This window comes from Anomaloglossus baeobatrachus, chromosome 5 (genome assembly GCF_048569485.1).
Source record: "Anomaloglossus baeobatrachus isolate aAnoBae1 chromosome 5, aAnoBae1.hap1, whole genome shotgun sequence".
NCBI lineage: Eukaryota > Metazoa > Chordata > Amphibia > Anura > Aromobatidae > Anomaloglossus > Anomaloglossus baeobatrachus.
The window spans coordinates 102,857,778-102,882,834 of NC_134357.1; the positions used below are offsets into that span (position 1 = coordinate 102,857,778).

The following is a 25,057-nucleotide window of genomic DNA, read 5'->3' on the forward strand; positions in this document are numbered from 1 at the left end:
TTAGTAAATAGCATAATACAGGGCTGGTTAGGCAGGGGCTTTTGGCATACACATGGGGATGCTGCTGGGTTGGAGGGCATAGGTGAGCTGACATGTTCCCTTTAATCCATTTATTGTAAAACCACATGGTTCCCCATTTGGACAGAGTGAAACACCGACATTTACTACTTACATGTACAGACCTGATAATCACCTGGAGGTTGCTCATTTTGTGCTACCTGCATGTGATGGGATCTAGGAATTTTTGGTATTTGATCAGATTCTGGACTTCTTTTCTCCAGGAAATTGTCCCATCAGGAGCTACAAAGGAAGTCCATGAATTGTTTGTACCTGAGAACAAGTTGAAGCAGGCTCGGGAAGAAGCTGAAAACCTTCCTGCAATTGAGATTACTAAGGTAAGGCTCCCTTCTACAAAATGATGATGAGGATGATGATGGTTTAAAGGAACAGTATGATGATTCAGCAGTTATCGTAAATTAAATGCATTACATTATATGGACAAATATTTTGGGACACATCTTAATCATTTTATGCTTATCATTCAGTTACGTTACCATAGTTATATATTTCTCATTACAAAAATCCACGAGTAATATGTCATAAGAAAATAATCTTTAATTCATTAAATAACAATACAATAACAACCTATTAGTAATTCTGTGGCTAGCCCTTTAAATCCCTGCTGTGATGCTAGTAAGGCAATAGTCACTGTAGTAACAGGAAGGGATGCACACAGTAAATGGACAATGTAAGGTAGATATAGAGAATGTAAACCTGAACAAAAAGTGCATAATAGTGCAAATAAATGAATATAATATAGAAGTCCTGCTTACCCATTGTACCCTGTAGTGGGATGAGAAGACCACAGACCCACATCTACCTTAGCCCTGTTTCACACGTCAGTGAAAAACATAGACATTTTTCACTGACGTGTTAAAAACGCATATGTCCCTCCGCATGCCGTGATTGCACATGGAGATAAACTCACCTGTCCCAGCTCCTGCTCTTCGTGGTGACTTCTGCAGCTGCTTCCGGGTCGGCTGTGCCTGTATAAATGAATATGCATACCAGTAATTGGCCGGGGAGGAAGCTGCGGAGAGCAGAGGCCGAACACAGCGTCGCTTTGAAACAGGTGAGTTTAAAAAGCTTTTTATTTTCAATGTCCGTGTTTTTCTGGTGCATGTTTCATGGATCACACCATAGTGTGGTCTGTGGGACATCAGGGATGTCAGAAAAAAACGGACATGTCCCTGTGCGGAGCACACGGACACGCGTGTACGCCGCACGGAGACACGGTCAGTGAAAAATCACTGATGTGTGCGCAGACCCATTGATTATAATGGGTCTGCATATGTCAGTGATTCTAGTTCGTATAAAAACTAGCACATCACAGTACCAGAATCACTGACGTATGAAGGATGCCTTACATTATGCATTTACTCTTTGCATCCTTTCCTGTTACCATAGTGGCTATTGTCTTACTAGCATCACAAAACTCCAGAATTTGCAAATGTGAGCCCAGTGTCAGGCGTCAGATGGAGGTGTGTAAAGTATGCTGCACCTGTGCTCAGCCGTGGAAACGTGTTCTGTGGAATGTCGAATCACGCTTTTCTATCTGGCAGTTTGATAGATGAGTCTACGTTTGGCAAATACCAGAAGAGGTTACCTGCCCAACTGCATTGTGTCCTTTTCTGTTGCATGTCTGTGTCCCAGTGAACAAAGCCAGATCCATAAATACATGGTTGAGGGCGTTTGATGCGGAACAACTTGACTGGCTGCACAGAGCCCCGACCTCAACCCCGGATCGCATGCTAGGTCCTCTAATACGACCACACAAGTGTTCTGGATGAAGTCTCACAAATTCCCATAGACATCCTCCAAAATATTGTAGAAAGCCTTCCCAGAAGAGTGGATGCTGTTGTAGCTGCATTAGAGGGACCAGCTTCATATTAATGCCCATGGATTTAAATTCAGATTAATATATAGGTGGAATGTGTTGTGTCATTATCTATATATATAATTGCCTTATTCTGTCTGTCTGTCTGTCTGTCATGCTCCAAAATTGTGTCCTTACGGTGACACAAAGCTGATTGGCCGCTGGGCTCGCCATGGCCCCGCCCCCCCACACGGATTGGCCTCTCGCCCCGGCTCTCTGCAGGCCCCGCCCCCCTCACGCAATGCAAGCTCGCTCTGGCCCCGCCCCCGCACGCATTCCCCCAACTGACACGGAGCCCCAGGTGAGTACACACACACACACATCAGATCACACTCACTCTCACACACACCTCACACACACATCACATCCACACACTCACAACATCCTGGGATATCGCTTGCTTCTCGGCGGCGGTACTGTGCTGTGAGCTTTCAGGACCTGCCGGAGGATCACATGGCCGGAAGCATGTGGTATCTCCGGATGTTGTGAGTATGAGCGCCTATGTGTAATATCGTCAATGTGTGTGTGCGTGAGTGTATGCGATCGGGTGGGTGTGAGTGTATGCGATCGGGTGGGTGTGAGTGTATGCGATCGGGTGGGTGTGAGTGTATGCGATCGGGTGGGTGGGTGTGAGTGTATGCGATCGGGTGGGTGTGAGTGTGAGTGTATACGATCGGATCTGTGAGTGGCGGCAGAGGAGCACGGCGTGCTGGAGGAGGCTGGGAGGAGAGAGGCTGATCCTGGGGAAGGCTGGGAGGGGGGAGGCTGAGAGAAGAGAGGCTGATGTTGGGGGAGGCTGAGGCTGGGGTAGGCTGTGAGGAGAGAGGCTGATGCTGCGGGCAGAGAGGCTGATGCTGCGGGCACAGAGGCTGATGCTGCGGGCACAGAGGCTGATGCGGGCAGAGAGGCTGATGCTGCGGGCACAGAGGCTGATGCTGCGGGCACAGAGGCTGATGCTGCGGGCACAGAGGCTGATGCTGCGGGCAGAGAGGCTGATGCTGCGGGCACAGAGGCTGATGCTGCGGGAACAGAGGCTGATGCGGGCAGAGAGGCTGATGCTGCGGGCACAGAGGCTGATGCTGCGGGCACAGAGGCTGATGCTGCGGGCAGAGAGGCTGATGCTGCGGGCAGAGAGGCTGATGCTGCGGGCAGAGAGGCTGATGCTGCGGGCACAGAGGCTGATGCTGCGGGCACAGAGGCTGATGCTGCGGCCAGCATGGGGGATGGAGCACTATGGGGGGTGCGCAGCATGGGGGATGTAGCACGATAGGGAGTGCGCAGCATGGCGGATGGAGCACGTTTGGGAGTGCGCAGCATGGCGGATGGAGCACGTTTGGGAGTGCGCAGCATGGGAGATGGAGCACGATGGGGAATGCGCAGCATGGGGGATGGAGCACGATGGGGAATGCGCAGCATGGGGGATGGAGCACGATGGGGAATGCGCAGCATGGGGGATGGAGCACGATGGGGGGTGCGCAGCATGGGGGATGGAGCACGATGGGGGGTGCGCAGATTAGGGGATGGAGCACGATGGGGGATGCGCAGCATGGGGGATGGAGCACGATGGGGGGTGCGCAGCTTGGGGGATGGAGCACGATGGGGGGTGCGCAGCATGGAGGATGGAGCATGATGGGAGGTGCACACCTCCCCCCAACACACACACACACATGCGCACTGCACAACACACACACACTGGGAAACACAAACACCGCCGTACACAGACACCCACACACACAGACAACGCTGCACACACACAACACCCAACACACAAACACCGCGGCATACATAAATATACGCACATACCGCGCAACACACACACTGCACAAAACATACCTCCCCCCAAAACACACACAAACCACGCAACACACACACAATGCTACAGACACACAGCGCTCCACAAACAACGCAACACACGCAACACACACAACGCAACACACAAACAACACCGCTCTCACCCCCCGCCACACCCAGACAACACCCAGAACATGTACAGCGCCCTACACAAACACTTAGTAACTACACACAACAACATCTATATATATAACAAAAATCATACATGAACTACACAATACGTAAATTCTAGAATACCCGATGCGTAGAATCGGGCCACCTTCTAGTATTGTATATTCACATGTAACAAAGAGTATCTAGATTCCCAGGACTTGAATATTGTGACATTAAAGCAACACTCCAGCTTTTTTTTTTCAGCATTGGAGTGGCTCTTTAAATGTAAGTCCCCTACCCCTTGTGATTTACCCACCTTCTGGCAACTTCAAAGCTTTTCGGCACCACTCTGGTCCCTCAGCATTATCTTGTGCCTGTAACGTCTGACTGGTTGGAAATCAGAAGTTACATCATAAGGTTTTAATGCAAGTCTATTAGAGCCAGAAAGAGGCTCTCATAGAGTCGTATTAAGTTTTGACCTCCAGCACACTTCATGTAATACTGGAGCTGCCGACAAATTTTAGAAGACCAACTGAACCGATGCTGGAAACAGATCGAGATGGCAGCAGGTGAGTATTAGACAGGGGGCAGGGACTTACGGTAAATTTAAAGCTCCAGTCTAGTAGTGCAAGAAAAAAATAACCCGCTGTAGTGGTGCTTTAAGTTGTGATCATAGACCAAAGATTTTTCTATATTTTATGTTACTATACAATAACAATAGGAAGCTAATAACCTAACAATATCGTCACCCTGGCCCTTAAAGACTGATATTCAGCACTATTAAGTAACACTCAGCTGCACAGTGCACAGCGATAAAATGATAAATGCATGTTTAGTGTTCTTGTAAATGTCGAACCTATAAAAAAAAAATATTGCATTATACTAATATTTTTTTAAATGAAAGTTTAAGAAACACATATTAGTAAGTAACAAACTCCCAAAAATGATCACCAGGTGTTTGCTACCCCATCTGAAAGCAGCATGATAGGGCAGAGAACCTGATTCCGGTGATCTGTCACTTAATGGGCTGCTTGCTGCAGTTTTCACAAAATCCCTGTTTTATCTGCTGTAGACCTACTAGTTCTCTGAATGCTGAGCTCTGTACAACCCCGCCCACACCAGTGATTGGCAGCTTTCTGTGTGTACTGTGCATAGGCAGAAAGTGACCAATCAGTGGTAGGGGAAGGGTTATACATGAGTATGGTGGACATCATGGCAGCAGGGTTACTAGTCCTCTAGTGATAATCTCCTGCTGATAAAACAGTGATTTTATAAAAAAAAAAATATCAGCAGGCAACCCAGTACAATGATACAAGGCTAGACTTGTGATCTCTGTCCCTCCATCATACTGCTCTCAGATTAAGTAGAAAAAACCTGGTGACAGATTGTAATAATTAGAAAACATTTCTGTGGAGTGAATGTGATTTCATGTGTCATTACAGCTGGACCTCCAGTGGCTGCAGATCCTGAGTGAAGGCTGGGCCACCCCACTCAAGGGCTTCATGCGTGAGAGGGAATATCTACAGGTTCTTCATTTTGACACCCTCTTAGATGGTATGGATTATTATATATTACTTTTGTGTGTCCCTCATTGTTCATGGAATATAAAAGGGTTCATGAAGGTTAGATTTCTGCCGGGGGGTTACAGTTAGAGGCACACATTGATACATGTGTTATGTCTAGCGCCGAGCCTGCGGGGGCTGTACATGTATCTGTGTCATGCCCCATCCCTGCAGGCCGTGTACTAGACATGACACACTGTGTATCAGATTGTCTGGAATGTTTAATTCAAGAGGATCCGTCTCCTCTCCTGACATCTCTGTATTAGTATATATTGTATTCCCCATGACTTAACAATTGCTTTACAGCTTATATTTCCATTTAGTTTTGTGTTGGCCCATTCCTCTGCTATGCCTCTTGGAAATGTCTGTGTCTTTCCACACACAAACACTGTCCAATCAGTAATAACTGTATAGCGATACAGAGCACAATGGACAACTGATTTATACTTTTTCAGGAGGAATAACAGAGGTGCGACCTTACTTTTAGCTAAAATTAGCACATCCCATTGATCTTTGAGAAATGTAGACTATTGTCAATGCTCCTCATAGATCCACTATTGGTCAGTTGTCTAGCCAAAGTTATATACAAGAAACGGCATTAAACTTAAAGGGATTTTCCTATGAAAAATAACAACATGAACCTATCACCGATGACAGGTAATAAGTGTACAACTGCAAGTGGTTTTATCTCGAGAAGTCCCTTGTGTGAACAATTTGGTAATGTGACCACAGCGTATTGGTCTCCCACCAATCTGCTCTTAGTGATCCTTAAAGGGTGCTTTACATGCTGCGCTAGCGATCTCGTTAGCGATGTGACACGCCAGATCGCAGATAAGATTTGCCAAGATCGTACATAGGTCATTTTTTTTTAAGCGCCGGTCACATGTGCGATCTCGGCAAATCGTATGTGGCGTGTTACATCACTAACGAGATCGCTATCGATGTCGCAGCGTGTAAAGCACCCTTTAGTGTATGCCCAGACAACCCTTTACAGGTGGCCATACACATTACATACCTGTGATCTGAACGTTTGTGCTCACGGCTTTCTGCCCCATACATTGAATCACGTGCTCCTATATTGTATGAGAGCTGCTGTCAGACTTTGGATGTGGATTATCTCCTGGAGAACAAAATGAATCTTGGAGTTCCATCATTTCAGATGTTTAGATTTCCCGACATTATTTGTTGGGGGGGGGGAGTCAGGAGGCCCCCCCACTTATTAGACTGTTGTCCTTTTTTCCCAATATCTGCTAGTTTGGCTGACTCTAGTCTCACATGTATAGGGAGGCCCTTGGATATGTTATTTTATCACTTTGTGAGCCTTAGCCATATGGAAAACCAGACAGAAGTTACCTTTCAATATGTAGCCACTACCGTGTTTCCCCGAAAATAAGACACTGTCTTATTTTTTGGCCTGAAAAATGCACTAGGGCTTATTTTTGGGGTAGGGCTTATTCTCTGGAAAACACTATTGGGGGTATGTTTACCCCTCAAAAAAGCAGACCACCCTTCCCAGGAGAATCATACCAGACACCGGATGTCTGCATCGCTCCCAGGTCCTCCTGTGATCTTCAGCGGGCGCTCCCAGTAGGTATGCTCCACACAGTTCTCCCCTGCTTCTGGCTAACACTCACATACTTCAGATCGCACACACAGTCATACACATACACACATCAGATCGCACACACATAGATCAGATCGCACACACATAGATCAGATCGCACACAATCACACATCATATTGCACACACAATCACACATCAGATTGCACACACAATCACACATCAGATCGTACACACACTCACCACATCCAGTGATACCGATTACTTCCGGCCGGAAGGAAAACCTGGAACGCAGTGCAGAAGAGCGAGATTACCTGCGGTGGAACGCACCAATGTGTTCCACCACAGGTCCTCGCGCTCCACTGCAATGTGTCCCAGGTTCCACTGCTGTCCTGAAGCGATCGCTATCGCCGAATTTGGTGAGTGAGTGTGTGCGCGTGCAATCTGATGTGTGTGTGTGTGTGTGCATGATCTGGTGTGTGTGTGTGTGCATGATCTGATGTGTGTGTGTGTGTGCACGATCTGATGTGTGTGTGCACGATCTGATGTGTGTGTGCACGATCTGATGTGTGTGTGCATGATCTGATGTGTGTGCACGATCTGATGTGTGTGTGTGTTTGTGTGTGTGCACGATCTGATGTGTGTGTGTGCATGATCTGATGTGTGTGTGTGTGCGTGCATGATCTGATGTGTGTGTGTACGATCTGATGTGTGTGTGTGTGTGCACGATCTGATGTGTGTGTGTGTGCACGATCTGGTGTGTGTGTGTGCACGATCTGGTGTGTGTGTGTGCACGATCTGGTGTGTGTGTGTGTGTGCACGATCTGATGTTTGGGTGTGCATTCCACCGATCTTCTGTCTTCTTTCTTCTCTCTTTTGGGGGTGTCTTCTTTCTATAATGAAGTGTCCTGCAGTGTTCTTTAAAATTTTTAGCTGCCTGAACACTATTATTGAACCGTGACAAGGGCTTATTTTCAGGGTAGGGCTTATATTTAAGCCTTATGCTGAAAATGCTGAGAATTCCTGTAAGGGCTTATTTTTGGGGTAGGTCTTATTTTCAGGGAAACACTTTATATAGAATGGCAACATTTTCTACTTGACCCTTTAAAGTGAAGGTGATGGGTTTATCTGGCCCTGTTAGTCACCATTTCAACATCATGAGAAGGTGGTACAGCTCGTATCTTCTAAATACGATTTTCTGCCAGTCCAAAGTAATGATCCACCTGATTCTGAGGAATAATTTGGGCATAGTGAGATGAAGTCCAGGCCTGCTAACACTTGTGTGGACCAGAAGGCCAAGATTACCTCGTGTTCAAGTCTTCTAGTCAGGGTTACCATGAATGGTTAAGTAGTTGTGCTGTGATTGATCAAACTACACTTTTCTTTAGATGCGAGGCATAACTCAGACTTAACATTCGCAAAGTCTCTTGGTGAGTTTATTTTATGTGAAGACAATTCGCTCTCAATCATTCAGTTGCTCAAATCGCAGAGATTTCTGTTCAATTTTCGCTACAATAATTTACTATTGCTGGTAAGTAAAATGTCATCCGGTGGGTTGTAGTGGATTGCACTTATGGGAAAGTCAGTATTTGAATCCCAGGAAATGAATTCTCCTTAAGGAAACGTTCTGTAAGTGCAACCCACCTAATCCTAGAAGAATGGAAACGACTGGTAATCAATCTTCGTTCTCCAAATATAGCAGCTACGAATACCTTATGGGTCAGTGTATGGGTGGTGCAAAACATCATGAGATTATTTTTGTATGTTTTACTAAAACGGAAATATTTTGGAATAAATGTACCATCCCTAAACTGATTTCATAAGCACCTGTTATTATACAAATGGTATCAATGTCTTGTTTTTGATTAACATTGGCTGTATGGTCTTCTATTCTGTGCAGTGTAGAATAAAAATACTATAGCAAGGAAACAGTCAACAAGCAGAGTACAAGCAGCCTCCTTTCACACTGTTTTTGATAGTGAGCTTTCAAGGTTTCTGTTGGGAGACATATGTTTAATGGCTTCCATTACCCATAGGCTACCATTGTAAAATAAGTAAACATTGGAAGCTTCTGCATGTAATTACACAGTCAGCTATGATATTCAATACAGTTATTAACTCTTAACCTGTAAAACAAATCAGCCTGTTAGAAAAATCCACTGATATGCAAATGAAAGATGGAAGTGCTCTGCGTGGGACGGCTATATTTACAGCCTGACTCCGCCCTCATCTAGTTGATTAACAGTTATCAGCTCCAAGCTCCATTCTCAGCCTCATTCTGTCCTCATCTAGGTAATTGACATGCTGCAGCAAGACTAACTAACTGTCAATCATCTATTGGAGGGCAGAGTTAGGTTCAGAATTGCGATTGGAGCTGAGGAAGGGGAAGTGCTCTGCGTGGGACGGCTATATTTACAGCCTGACTCCGCCCTCATCTAGGTGATTGGCAGTTCTCACTGCTGCAGCAGTGCTCAGCTCCAAACTCCATGCTCAGCCTTATTCTGTCCTCACGTAAGTAATTGACATGCTGCAGCAAGACTAACTAACAGTCAATCAATCACCTATTGGAGGGTGGAGTTAGGATAAGAATTGTGATTGGAGCTGAGGAAGAGGAAGTGCTCCGTCCCGCCCAGAGCACTTCCATCCACTTATCGCTTCAAAAGTAGATTTGTGTGCAACAGAGCAGCATTTCTGTTTCATACAGGTTTGGACTCCTTGTGGTTTTATAACCTGCACACATGTAAGTGATATGAGACAGGCAGAGTCAGCTGACAGATTGCTTGTAAGTACTAAAGAGAGGCACACACTGCTCTCAGTTCTATCATCAGAAGCTAACCTGCTTGTTGATGGTTTCCAGCTAATGGGTGTTTTTTTCTGACACTGATTAAATAGCCAATGTTAATCAAGGGTGGGACTTCAGTGAATGTGTAATTACCCTGCCTCACCCTTTAATGAATATGTGTCATTATCCTGTAATCTGTTCTCCAAATAAAACATAATTTGTAGTGAGCTTATAATACATGTGAATGGGACATTTACAGTGCGAGGTGAGGAGATGGCAGCACCACCGGGATTAATAAATGTAACCTCGCACTGTAAATGCTGCTGATTATTGCTGCGCTGCTTACAATCTAAATGGTAATAACAGATAATTAGAAGTAATGAGCTTTAATCGCTTTGTGTTATGTGCTTGTAACAATGTCTGTTTTATTTCCAGTGAACTTCTAGTAAAACAATTAAGGCCCTTTTATATTAGCTCATATTCAGCATGGACTGTCCATATAAATATGTGCTGATCAGCAGACAAATAACAGAAGGCTCTTTCATTGGACGATCATATCATTTATGGTGGTCTAAAAATTATCATTATCGGCAGCACATCTTATATAAACAGGATGTGCTGCCGACAACAGTTAAGATGTATGCAGAATGGGGACAGAACGATTGTCCCTCCCTATACATTTCTGTTGGCCTGAGGGTATGAAGACATAAATGAACCATTGTATATGGGTAGATTTAATTAGACCCTTTCAAACTTGCATTGAATAGCCCATCATCAGAGCGGTTACTCTTCTTCTGGACTGGCACTGTACCATCATTGTCGGCACAGCGTCTCCTGGCAGCTACATAGTTTTATAGACATAGGTTATAGGTTGATCCTGATGGAAATAACATGTCGATCAAGAAGAAGGCAAAAACCCCATGAAGCCAATGCTAATTGCCCCATAGGGCAAAAATTCCTTCCCGACTTTCCATACAGCAATTGTATTAGTTCCCTGGATCAGAGTCTCTAATATGTTATGCTGCATGAGTCATTCAGACAATCACCATTCACTGATCGACTGCAGCCATCACATTTATGACAGAAGCGTGATCGCTGCAGCCCATCAGAAGCTCTTGAAAGGTTGCAAAACTCAGTGACATAATAATGTTGTATGACTGTCAGGAGAGACAGAGTCAACAATGCTGGTATGGTGCCAGTCCATTACAACAGTATTGCTTTTTTTAAGGACCACTTTAACAGTTAAGACTGGGTTGTTCTATAGTGGACATCCCCTTTTAAAGGGAACCTGTCACCAAATTGATGTTGTCCTAACTTGGCACAACATGATTGCGTTACAGGTATCCCAATCCTGCTGAGCGTATGTTTTGCTCTTAATGACTAAGGCCAGTGTTATGTTATGTTTTGAGAGAAGGCTCTGTTGAGCGGTTCCTGATCGGGCTTTGTCCCACCAGGTTCTGTATGGCTGACCTGTTTTTCCAGAACTTACCAATAGATTGGGTTTTGAGAGCTTTAAAATGTTGTAAAAAAAACTATCAAATCCTCATCATACCTGATATGTCTGCAAATTCTTCAGCATTTTTGCTGCAGAGTTTGCAGTCTCTGTAGTAAGATCCCTATTGAGGAATATAATACCAGCTATATAGGTTGTAATGGTAGCAGTCACACCAAGGCTTTGGTGCATGAGGGGCAGAAATCCCCATCTACCAAATAAGAAGACACCAGTGTTATAAATGGCATTTGGTAGATAAAGAGACCCTGTCAGGGGCTTTTTTTTTTTTTAATAGATGCACAGAAAAAATATAGAAACGCTGACAATTGCTCCCATTTTTGCTGAAAAAGAAAAAAGCAATCAGCAGGATTTGACTTCTTTTACCCCCTGTTATCACATAAGCCAGCAGCAGCCAGATTTAGAGAGTGTTTCTCTGTTCTGGTCACATACAGATTTTTATGACCTCCACATCCCCTAATATGACGCATGGATAGGGTTGTCCCTTAAAATTAATAAAACAATACCGTATACAGCCACCACTAGGGGGAGCTTATTGCTTACTATGTATACAAGCGTGGGCATATACTAATCCTGAGCCTATGTTTGTAGGCGGTGTGATCAACCTGAGCATTCCCATCGTGCTGCCAGTCTCTTCAGACGATAAGGAAAAACTGAGTGACTCCAACGCCTTAGCTCTTTCTTATGAGGGGAAAAGAGTTGCCATTTTGCGTAACCCTGAGTTTTATGAGCACAGAAAAGAAGAAAGGTGCGCTCGAGTTTGGGGCACTACCTGTGCCCAGCATCCCCATGTCAAGGTAAGCTGTGCTCTCTAAAGTTATGCTGGTACTGTGCTGGCGTGGTATTATTTTATGGTTGTGTGCCACATATTATTTAGTCGAACTATACATATTATATCTGGTTAGATGACGCCATGCTTCATCACACATGATGTATTGCAGTGGCCCTAATGACCCTCTGCGATCATATCAAAGAGCCAACTGAAATACGTCATACACTTCAGTTTTTTCCTTAATTTAAAGGGCCATGTATTTGGGGCTAAAATTCATTTTTACATTTTGTTTTCCTTACAGTTTTTGCAGTTTGTCTTTTACAGGCTCTTTGTTTCCCTGCACATTTAACTTTAGCGCGATCTGTTGTCATAAATTAGCTGAGAGCAGCTCAGTAAAAGACAAGGACCGACATACCGAGCTGACTGACAGACTCTCAGTTAATTTTTTTTAGCCCAAGATACAAGCCTATAAATAAAAAAAAAAAGAAATTGTTCCAAAAGGTGGACAACCCCTTTAATTTATGTGACCTGGCACTTGGTATTGCTTCAGGTGATGGATCCTGTGTTATACCCCAGTAGTAGTCATAGTAATGATGGGTCCATCTCTAATGACCCGGCACAAAAAGACATATTTTTCCTGGTTCTCCTCTTACCTCTCTGACCGCTCATTCACTGTATCTTTTGCCGGCTCCTCTTCCTCTCCTCTTCCCCTTACGGTCGGGGTTCCTCAGGGTTCAGTCCTAGGCCCCCTCCTGTTCTCTCTATACACAGCCCCTATTGGGCAAACAATCAGCAGATTTGGTTTCCAGTACCATCTCTATGCTGATGACACCCAACTGTACACATCTTCTCCTGACATCACCCCTGCACTATTACAAAATACTACCGATTGTCTGTCCGCTGTCTCCAACATCATGTCCTCCCTCTATCTAAAACTGAACCTGTCAAAAACTGAACTTCTTCTGTTTCCTCCCTTTCCTAACCTTCCGAAACCCAATATTACCATTTCTGTGTGTGGCTCTACCATTACGCCCCAGCAGCACGCCCGCTGTCTTGGGGTTATATTTGACTCCGATCTTTCCTTCACTCCCCACATTCGTTCACTTGCTCGTTCTTGTCACTTCCACCTCAAAAACATCTCAAGAATTCGACCTTTTCTTACCGTTGACTCTGCAAAAACGCTTACTGTCGCTCTCATTCATTCTCGCCTGGACTATTGTAATTCTTTACTAATTGGTCTCCCTGTTACTAAACTCTCCCCTCTCCAATCCATTCTGAATTCCGCAGCCAGGATCATTTTCCTCTGCAACCGCTTCACTGATGCCTCTGCTCTTTGCCAGTCATTGCACTGGTTGCCTATCCGTTACAGAATCCAATATAAACTTATCACTCTCACTCACAAAGCTCTCCATTGTTCCGCACCCCCCTACATCTCCTCCCTCATCTCTGTCTATCACCCCACCCGTGCCCTTCGCTCTGCTAATGACTTAAGACTGACATCCTCAACAATTCGAACCTCTCACTCCCGTCTTCAAGATTTCTCACGAGCTGCGCCTATGCTCTGGAACACATTACCAAGAGAAATCCGATTAATTCCCAACATCCACACCTTTAAGCGGGCCCTAAAAACGCATTTCTTTAGACTAGCCTATCACCTCACTTCCCTGATCTAATCTAGTCCCTTTATGCACTTCAAAAAATGTACTTCCAATTCTCGTCCCCTCTACCTGTATAAATTCTCACCGACGGGTTCATGCAGCTGCTTTTGAATACCCTATTAAATCGATGGCTGGACCATATATGACAAGCTTTTCTCCCCCCCCATTCACCTTTTGTGTCTCCCCTATTTCCTCATAGACTGTAAGCTTACGAGCAGGGCCCTCACTCCTCCTGGTATCTTAATTTTGTTATTTTGTATTGTCTCATATTGTCTGTACATGTCCCCTCTTAATTGTAAAGCGCTGCGGAATATGTTAGCGCTATAGAAATAAAACTTATTATTATTATATCTTTGTGAAAGCAACCCAGCGAGGGTTAGTTGTAGTTCCCAAATAGCTCCAACTATGGATAAAATGGCACAATCCGGCTAACATTGTGGCCGATACCCTGCCCACCCAACCTTCTTCTCGAGTCATTGGTTAGCTTCAGGTCAACCGGGTTTCGACTGTTTTAAGATGTGTGCGATTTTTCCATAAATACATGTTCCCCTGCAGATGAACAAATATTTAATACCGGTCCATTTGGAATCCAAACTAGACAACTGTTTTTAGTGAGAAGAATCAAATGATCCAGTTTACCAAAAAGAGCCGGACTGCCAATCACTAGTAGTCAATAAGGATAAATTGCGGTTCTTCTGCGCTGCTTCAATGGATGAAAAATACTTCAAATGACTTAGGTGGTAATATGGTTTATTAGTCTACGCATTTCAAGACAATCAAGCCTGTTCCTCAGGACAAAACCATATGGCAGGTTCGTTGGTATACCGATTCATAGAAAGTATACATGTCTGTGACTCTGACAATATCTGAACAGAGCTGAAAGGGTATGGCGCTCAGGTGAGAGCTTCTACCTCCATGTGTCAGTTATTGGGGAGGATCTTAGCAAATCAAAAATTCTAACATGTCAAAACTTTTCTGAAACTGGAGTTCAACTTTTAAGAAGTGGCCATGTTTGTCTTCTCTACAACCTAGACTTATATATATCACACATTTCCTCAAAATATTTTGTTGATTTTTATATGGTCCTAAAGAAGGGGAATAAATCCCTGAAACGCGTTGACCTATGGAATAAAATAATTTATTAATCAACAACCTTTCTTTATTGGCGGTAGCGCGGCTTTAACCCCACTTCTTCTCTCCAACACTGAATATTTGCTCACAATATGGAAGAATCATTCTAACCTGAATTTAGTTTTTACAAAGGAAAATGTCTTACCTTTCAGATGGTCCTGGAAAGTGGCGATTGGCTGGTTGGTGGAGATCTGGAGGTTCTGGAAAGAATCAGATGGGCAGATGGCTTAGATCAGTACCGCCTCACACCCCTGGAGCTGAAACAAAAGGCTAAAGAAATGAACGCTGGTAAGTCACTGTTCTGCTCTGGTGTACTAGGTACCGTCCTAATATACTGCCACTTACCAAATTGTCAATCGGGCAGATGATAGACTGACCTAAAAATCTCGCCATAGAAAACAATGGCTAGTCTTAGTAAAATTAACTAGTTGATCACTAGGGGCAAGGGTGTAATTATAGATATAAAGTATTGGTGGCTGCACTAGTTTAAAATGGATTGGGGATTAGTGATGCACTCAATACTCAATCGAGGAGCTGTTTATCAGCCACTAAACATTGCCTACTAATAATGGTAATGCCATAGCCATGTACATATCGGGTCTGTATAAGACTTGGTGACGCCACTCAGTTCACTCTAACCCAGAAACAGTGTAAGGAGAGCTGATGGCGAAGGGAACATTTATTAGAGTGAATATTGCACGTTTTTTTATTCCTTTTTTTCACTTATTTAAATTTGCCTTTTATATATATACTAGAAGGTGGCCCGATTCTACGCATCGGGTATTCTAGAATTTGCGTATTGTGTAGTTAATGTATGATTTTTGTTATATATATATATATATATATATATATATATATATATATAGATGTTGTTGTGTGTAGTTACCAAGTGTTTGTGTAGGGCGCTGTACATGTTCTGGGTGTTGTCTGGGTGTGGCGGGGGGTGAGAGCGGTGTTGTATGTGTGTTGCGTGTGTTGCGTTGTTTGTGGAGCGCTGTGTGTCTGTAGCGTTGTGTGTGTGTGTGTGTGTTGCGCGGTTTGTGTGGGTGTGGTGTGTTTTGGGGGAGGTATGTTTTGTGCAATGTGTGTGTTGTGCGGTATGTGCGTATATTTATGTATGCCGCGGTGTTTGTGTGTTGGGTGTTGTGTGTGTGCGGCGTTGTCTGTGTGTGTGGGTGTCTGTGTATGGCGGTGTTTGTGGTTCCCAGTGTGTGTGTGTGGTGTGTTGTGTGTGTGTGTGTGTGTTGGGGGGAGGTGTGCACCTCCCATCGTGCTCCATCCCCCATGCTGCGCACCCCCCATCGTGCCCCATCCCCCATACTGCCCACCCCCCATCGTGCTCCATCCTCCATGCTGCGCACTCCCCATCGTGCTCCATCCCCCATGCTGTGCACCCCCCATCGTGCTACATCCCCCATGCTGCGCACACCATCGTGCTCCATCCCCCATGCTATAATAGTTCTCCTATTATACTCAGAGAGGAGTATAATAGGAGGACTATAATAGGAGGAGTAGTCCTGGGGGGAGAGGAGTATAATTCCGGCTCCCTGCACATGTGTACCGGCAGCCGGTGTACGCTGGTAACTATGATACACATCGGGTAACTAAGGGACCTTAATTACCCGATGTGTATAATGGTTACCAGCATTCACCGGCTCCGTCAAGATCCCAGCATCGTAAGGTTATGTCTGGCGCTGCTGGGATCGTGCCGGTGCCGGTGTACACTGGTAACTATGATACACATCGGGTAACTAAGGGACCTTAGTTACCCGATGTGTATAATGGTTACCAGCGTTCACCGGCTCCGTCAAGATCCCAGCATCGCAAGGGTATGTTTGATGCTGCTGGGATCCTGACGGAGCCGGTGTACACTGGTAACTATGATACACATCGGGTAACTAAGGGACCTTAGTTACCCGATGTGTATAATGGTTACCAGCGTTCACCGGCTCCGTCACGATCCCAGCATCGCAAGGTTATGTCTGGCGCTGCTGGGATCCTGACGGAGCCGGTGTACACTGGTAACTATGATACACATCGGGTAACTAAGGGACCTTAGTTACCCTATGTGTATAATGGTTACCAGTGTTCACCGGCTCCGTCACGATCCCAGCAGCGCAAGGTTATGTCTGGCGATGCGTGCGGAGGGCCGGGGCGAGTGGCCAATCCATGCGGAGGGCGGGGCCAGGCCGAGGCGAGCGACCAATCCGTGGGGGGGCGGAGCCGAGGCGAGGCGAGCGGCCAATCCATGCGGGGGGCGGGGCCATGGCGAGCCCAGCGGCCAATCAGCTTTGTGTCACCGTAAGGACACAATTTTGGAGCAAGACAGACAGACAGACAGAATAAGGCAATTATATATATATATATATATATATATATATATATATATATATATATATATATGTGATTATACAGAAAGAGTGTTTCCTAATATTTCTTTTGCAGTTTTGTCTGTTTTACTGTCAGTCCATAAAAGTGGCGTAATACTCCGACAGCATTGTTCCCAGCAGTGACCTGGGAATCAGAGATCTTCCCCATTCTGTTCCAAGTTTGTATGGTTTATATTCCAAGGTGTGAACAGTTACTTAACCCATCATGTTATTGGAGTATAACCCCTTCAATGATGCTCCCTCTAATTTATAACAGGGTCTAATAACCTTTTTGTATATTAGTCAAATATGTTAGGGTTAAGGGATAATTTTCCAATCCCTTATAGTCTGACCACTGGGCCCCCTATAGATCCTGAGATAAAGGACTCTGAAGATTCCTGTGTGAATGGAGCAATGGCCATTCTTTGTCATCTACACTCCATTCATTCTTAAATGGAATCTGTCACCAGGTTTTTGCCACCTAATATGAGAAAAGCATAATGGAGAGACCCTGATCCAGTGATGTGTCACTTACTGGGCTGCTTGCTATAGTTTTGACAAATTCATCCATTTTTAAAGGGAATCTATTATCAGGTTTTTGTCCCAGAAGCGACACATTGCTGGAATCGGGATCTCAACAGATATATTAAGCCGCTCTCAGATGGGACAGACAAAAAACCTGTTAACAGAACATTAGAGTGCAGAAAATTAGCCATGCGCTGCAGTCAGCTATTTCCAGTGGTGCCATATAAAATGAATGGACCAGAGGTGCACATGATTGATTATCGCTGATTCAGACCCCATTAGGATCAGTGGGGCTCCGCTAGTGATTGGTAATTTATCTCCTAACGTATGGATATTAGTTCTTCCAAACTTGGAGTAGCCCCTTTAGTGACGTGTTTAGCCCTGTTATTTATAACCCATGTAAGTTGCAGAACTCGTTGAATGAGCCATTCCTCTGTTTGCTTTGCACAGTACAGGTGAAAAGGGAGATATCGTATCTAGTACTCACAAAACCTCTTTAACATGACTTCCCTAATGTACTGCATGATAAAGTAATCAGTTACTCTGCTGCCAAGCTTTGTGTGCCAGCATGTCCTCATAAGACTCCTTGTAATATATTTTGCATACACACTAACCACCTGGAATCGACAAATCATTAATATGACAGAGCGGTGAAGTTCCAGGTGCTGAGACCCCCGTCCTCAGACGCTGAACGTGAGCTCAGTGGAAAGCCTTTGGAGCCTGTCGATAGCGGTGGAGCAGGGCAGCAAACGCATCTGGTCCTTAATCTGGCAACTTTTGGGGGCCTCAGTACCTGGATCACCACCAATCAAAACATTCTGCTATGTCTCTGACAGTTTTTGAAATGACAGTTTATCATTGTCTTAAATTCTTTATTCTTCTCTTCTCCTAGATGCTGTCTTTGCTTTCCAACTCCGCAATCCTGTCCATAATGGACATGCTTTGCTCATGCAGGATACCAGGCGCCACCTGCTGGATAGAGGATATAAGTGCCCAGTACTACTCTTACACCCCCTCGGGGGTTGGACCAAAGATGATGATGTGCCTTTAGACTGGCGCATGAAGCAACATGCAGCTGTACTCGAAGAAGGCATCTTGGACCCAAAATCCACCATAGTTGCTATCTTCCCTTCACCAATGTTGTATGCAGGACCCACAGAGGTGAGCACATAAGAAAATGGCAATAATATCATAAGTTAATGTTAATGGGGGTGAAATCCAATTAAATCATTTTGGCCATAATATCAACTTATCCGTGTATAATTGAAATTAATGATGAATGCCTTATTGTAATAGTACAAGGGCTCAAAATAGGTTCCAAACTTATTTCTGGCAAACCACAATATTTTCCTGTAAACATTTAATTTGATTATCTGGTAAAAAGTGTAATGTAGATAACTCTATAATGGTCCACTCACAAGTCCATAGAACAAATGTGAATGCTGCTTACATGTACAAATTGGATTGTAAAATGCCATACATATACCACGTTCTCTTTTACACAGGTCCAGTGGCATTGCAGGTCTCGAATGATTGCCGGATCCAACTTCTATATTGTCGGGAGGGACCCTGCTGGCATGCCACATCCTGAGACCAAAGCGGATCTTTATGAACCGACACATGGTGGAAAAGTTCTGAGTATGGCACCAGGGCTGACTTCTGTGGAGATTATCCCATTCAGAGTGGCTGCCTACAACACAAAGAACAAAGCCATGGAGTTCTATGACAGGGAAAGGTAAGATGTCTATTGCCGAGCTAACAGCCTCGGGGCTACACGTGGCCTTCCACTAGTAAAAGGTTTGCCCTGGATAAGTTTCAGCAGAACACACTCAGGTGTAGCCATGTTAGACAGGTGAGACTTGATGGGTGCCTAATGTATGCTGCCTGACACCCCTTGTATGCTGGGGGTCCCCATTGAAAAACATTTTATACTAGCCAAATGTGAGAGTTGTGTCAAGCTGAGAAGTGTAGGACTGTCTAAGTTTATTTAATTCAGTTGTTTCAAATGGTATTACCCAATGTAATAAGTAATCAAGTAATATCAGACAATCATGGGGAGCCTCAGATAAATGGGTGGTCCTGAATTGTAATTTTCATCTTACTACCTTGTTTTCCCAAAAATAAGACACTGTCTTATACTATGTTTTACCCTGAAAAATGCGCTAGGGCTTATTTTTGGGGTAGGGCTTATTCCTGGGGAAACCTGGATTGGGTGTAGGTTTACCCCCCAACAAAGGCAGACACCCTCCCAGGAGAATCGTCCTTACCAGACCTTGGACATCTGTGTCGCTCCCAAGTTCTCCTGCAATCCACAGTGGGCACTCCCAGCAGGTCCTTATGTGCTCCACAGCGGTCCTCCTGATTCCGGCCGGCACTCACAAGCACGCACACACACACATCAGATCACAGAAACATCATACACACACAGAAACATCCGGTAATACCGTACTGCTTCTGTCCGGCAGCGCTGTAGAATGCAAGGACCTGTGGTTGAACACATGGAGAAGCTGTGATGGAACTACTGCAGGTCCTCGATGGTGTCCACCGCAGGTCCTCTTGTTCCACTGCGTCCCAGGTCCCTTGAGCAGTACGGTATTACAGTGTGTGTAGGTCCTTGATGCATTCTACCGCAGGTCCTTGTGTTCCACAGCGTTCCGTTCGGGGTCTGGTAAGATTGTGGGGTCCGTCTTTTCTCTTTTGGGGGTGTCTGCTTTCTTTAATGAAGTATCCTGCAGTATCTTTACCTTTTTTAGCTACATGGACACTTCATTATTGAGACGCAACCAGGGCTTATTTACGGGGTAGGGCTTATATTTAAGCCTTAATCAGAAAATTCCTCCCAGGGCTTATTTTTGGGGAAACACAGTATGTGATTTTGATGTCTGCGCTTATCATATGATTTCTGTTTTCAATTTTAGACACAGTGAATTTGACTTCATCTCTGGAACCCGCATGAGAAAACTGGCCCGCGAAGCACAAAACCCCCCGGATGGATTCATGGCCCCCAAAGCTTGGAAAGTCTTAACAGATTATTACTGCTCCCTGGACAAGAATTGTTGATATGACGCAAATGCAGAGGAAATGTTATAGCCTAGTATTTTCTATTAAAATTAAATCTATATACATGATTATTTCTAAACTATTTTAAAGCTTTTAGTAAAATTATAAATATTTTGTGTTCTAATTAGGAATCATTTGCCAGGTAAACAAAAATATTGCACTTATATAGATTCCAATAGATATATTTTCCATTAAGACATCTGTTCTGTTCCTTATAAACCGGGTCATCTGAAAGTTATCGTACCTCCGTGTAGATAATAAAATATACAGGGCATGTGCGGTACAGTAAGAAGAGCAGCTCTGAAGTACAAACTGCTGGTCCAACAAGTGAAATACTGTGGAAATGATGAAAATATGATTATATAATTCTGAAGTGCTGTGCGCACGTTGCTTATTTTTTCCTTGCAGATTCGGTGCAGAAAAATAATCTGCAGCATGTCAATTGTTGGTAAATTCTTGCCTGCATTTTTTTAGCCCTCCCACCCATTGACTTCATTAAGAAAAACGCACGACACAAAAACGCACTAACAATGCACCAAAAACTCATGTTTTTTGGTGCGTTTTTCTGCCAGAAAATGCAGATTTGATGCAGAAAATTTCTGCATTAAATTTGCAACGTGTTCACATAGCCTAAAAGTTCTTTATTAGGACCATATATACCATAATTTGGACAGATAGAAGAAAAAGTGAAGAAAAAAAACAATAACATCTTAAAAATGAAATGGTTTATAAGGAACATAAAAAATTACAGCAATAAGTGTTTTTAATTTCAGGGCATTACTTATTAATGCAGTTTTTATTAAGTGCCAAGAGGCAACATTGGGATATATAAGACAGCCCTGTAAAGATGGAAATGTAGATGGAAGATGGAATCTGAATCCCATGATAATCCTAAAATGTTTACTGTTTGTACAGAATCGTGAAATATTTTTCCTTGTTATAAATCAGCTGCCAAGATTGTACTTTTATAATGAAAATCAGTATTTTTATAAAACTCTTTCCACATAGTATGTACCTCACTTTTTAGCCGATATGCTCATGTGTACACAATGTATTAAAGAACCAAATGTTTATTATGGGATTTCAATGATAAAATTGATCAGCCAAGTGCCCGGGGGATGATGTGTAGCAGAAACTGAAGTCTTCTCCATCTCTGTGCTGGATTTAGGACATGACCTTTGGTCACCTGAATAATGTCCTTAACACATAGAGGTCAATGTTGCGCTGATTTGCAGTAATTATGAAGGATCCTTCTGCTTGTCCTGTATGATATTTTAATTATATTGTGATCTGGGCTGTTTTTAAAGAGCCTATATTTATTAGTAGGTGACATATGTGCCTTTGAAAATGAAATTTTGTTCCTACCAATGTCTCTTATAATATCATATGAATATTATGTTACATAGCAAATACATTTTTATATATTTACCTTGTCTTGTGTTTTTTTCACTGGTTTTCTTGCAGAATATAGAACTCTGCTTTTGTCAGCAGTTCCATAGAGCTGGAGTGGTGGTGTATGCCCAGCCTCTGCTCCATTCAGATGGGACACTTAAGGGCCTGTGCACAAAGTGCATTTTTTATGCATCTTTTTAGAAATCTGTATCAAAATCTGCATGACTATCCTGAAGCCAGCGAAATGTATGAGATTTCTGAAGTGCTGGGCGCCCTTTGGGTTTTTTTCTTGCAAATTTTGGTGCAGAATCTGCAGCATGTCAATTGTTAGGGCATTTTTTTTCTGCGTTGTTTAGACATTCCAGTCATTGACCTCACTAAAAAAATGCATGAAAACAACAGCACCAAAACCGCATGTGATTTTTCTGCCAGAAGCTGCACATTTCAGGCAAACAATGTCTGCACCAAATCTGCAGCTCGTGCACATACCCTAGAGTCCAGTTCTTGGGATCGGTGGGGAGAGGCCAGTTCTTGGAATTGGTGGGGAGAGGCCAGTTCTTGGGATTGGTGGGGAGAGGCCAGTTCTTGGGATTGGTGGGGAGAGGCCAGTTCTTGGGATCGGTGGGGAGAGGCCAGTTCTTGGGATCGGTGGGGAGAGGCCAGTTCTTGGGATCGGTGGGGAGAGGCCAGTTCTTGGGATCGGTGGGGAGAGGCCAGTTCTTGGAATCGGTGGGGAGAGGCCAGTTCTTGGGATTGGTGGGGAGAGGCCAGTTCTTGGGATTGGTGGGGAGAGGCCAGTTCTTGGGATCGGTGGGGAGAGGCCAGTTCTTGGGATCGGTGGGGAGAGGCCAGTTCTTGGGATCGGTGGGGAGAGGCCAGTTCTTGGGATCGGTGGGGAGTCCTAGGCAGGGCCGGCCTTAGCCTGCATGGTGCCCTGTGCAAAGCTGCCCTTTGGTGCCCCCACCCTACTGATTTTTTACTCACTTTCCCTGTAAACAAATGAGGATAGGAGGACATTGATCTTTTCAAATATACAATAAACTCCTCCAGATTTGTGCTGGAGAATCTGCATCTCATATCCACATTAATTCCACAACGTCTGAGCTCATCCTTATTGGGGTGTTCTGATTTCGTCCATTTATACTGTGTCCCTGGATATTACATTATGGATGGTACATGCAGATGTCACCAGTGGGGTCCACATGTATCTGGAGAATGAGGAGCTGATGCTTTTCGTGGTGAGATGGTATAAATTCCTGTACATGGGAGTTCTGTCATCTCTTGACTGAGAGCGGTGCACGTCATGGCCACTTTGGTGGGATCAGCATCTACTGTATAAATCCTGTGGATATGATATAAATGTACAGGATGAGAATACAAAATAATGCACGATGTAGCCAGTGGCCTGTAGTGCTTGTACTCACACCAAAAAGGCCCAAATACAGATGCTAAAAGGGATTGTACAAAATTAGAAAAAATCTCTGCTTTCTCCATAATAATGTGTCCTGGAGTTATATTTGGTGTTGCCTCTCAGCTCTACTGACCTGAGCAGACTGAGGAGCAGTACCACATACACAACATGAGGATGGGGGCGCTGTATATAGTGGGGAAGAATAGTATTTAGTCAGCCACCAATTGTGCAAGTTCTTCCACTTAAAAAGATGAGAGAGGCCTGTAATTGACATCATAGGTAGACCACAACTATGAGAGACAAAATGAGAAAACAAATCCAGAAACTCACCTTGTCTCATTTGGTAAGAATTTATTTGCAAATTATGGTAGAAAATAAGTATTTGGTTAATAACAAAAGTTCATCTCAATATTTTGTTATATATCCTTTGTTGGCAATGACAGTGGTCAAACATTCTCTGTAAGTCTTCATAAGGTTGGCACACACTGTTGTGGTATGTGGCCCATTCCTCCATGCAGATCTCCTCTAGAGCAGTGAGAACAGTGATGTTTTACACATTACACACTAGACGTGACAGGTACAGGGCATACACACACACACACTTAGATATTTCCTTATTTTTTAAAGAAAAGCACATCTGGACAACGGTGACCATTTTGCGCTAGTGTGGCGCTTCTATACTTTTCCTCTGTTCCACTCCTGGTTTTAGTTAAAAGAAAAAGGTTTTGGTAGTGTGTTAGCCAGTTGAAAAATGACTGATCGCTCTCAGTGAGAGACACAAAATTAAAATTTTGTAGTTGTGATACCTTTTAATGGCTAACTAAAATAAAATATGATGTTATAAAGCAATCTTTCGAGACATCTCAGGTCTCTTCTTCAGGCATGGTATCATGGTACCATGCCTGAGGAAGAGACCTGAGATGTCTTGAAAGCTTGCTTTATAAGATCATATTTTATTTTATTTTAGTTAGCCATTAAAAGGTATCACAACTGCAAAATTTTAAATTTTGTTTCTCTCACTCCTGGTTTTGGCTTACAAATACAGAGATAAAATCTCACCAAATACCAAATCCACACATCCAAGTACTCTTCACCTCCTGCCAACGACAACTCAAAAATATTCATTCCTTAACCAAGAATCTTCAGAAACACTAGTGCATGCCCTCATCATCTCCCATCGCAACTAATGTAACCACCTGCTCTGTGGCCTCCCTCCTAGCACTCTTGCACCCTCCAGTCAGGGTCAGACTGGGGCCTACCAGGGAAATTGCCTCTAGGGGCCCGCACTATAGCTACCATAAACTTTTTTTATTACTTGATCATTTTCGGCTTCTCTTAGTATAACATGCGGCTTTTAGCAAACTACAGTGCGTAGTAGAGACCTGTCCTGTGCCTGCAGATAGCACAGGATTTCTTGTAGCCTCTTATTTATTGTAGACAGGGC

General features: G+C 44.0%; 1 protein-coding gene across 1 annotated transcript in view; it reads left to right on the forward strand.

Annotated features, from left to right (window-relative positions):
- PAPSS2 (3'-phosphoadenosine 5'-phosphosulfate synthase 2) overlaps window positions 1-22,238 on the forward strand; it is a 116,891-nt gene extending 94,653 nt beyond the window's left edge. The window contains exons 7-13 of the mRNA XM_075348732.1: window positions 282-395; window positions 5,323-5,434; window positions 11,887-12,092; window positions 15,009-15,144; window positions 18,643-18,911; window positions 19,256-19,485; window positions 20,669-22,238. Of these exons, the coding sequence (XP_075204847.1) occupies window positions 282-395; window positions 5,323-5,434; window positions 11,887-12,092; window positions 15,009-15,144; window positions 18,643-18,911; window positions 19,256-19,485; window positions 20,669-20,810 (1,209 nt within the window). The 3' untranslated portion in view covers window positions 20,811-22,238. The remainder of the gene's footprint in view (window positions 1-281; window positions 396-5,322; window positions 5,435-11,886; window positions 12,093-15,008; window positions 15,145-18,642; window positions 18,912-19,255; window positions 19,486-20,668) is intronic.
- The last annotated feature ends 2,819 nt before the right edge of the window (window positions 22,239-25,057 follow it).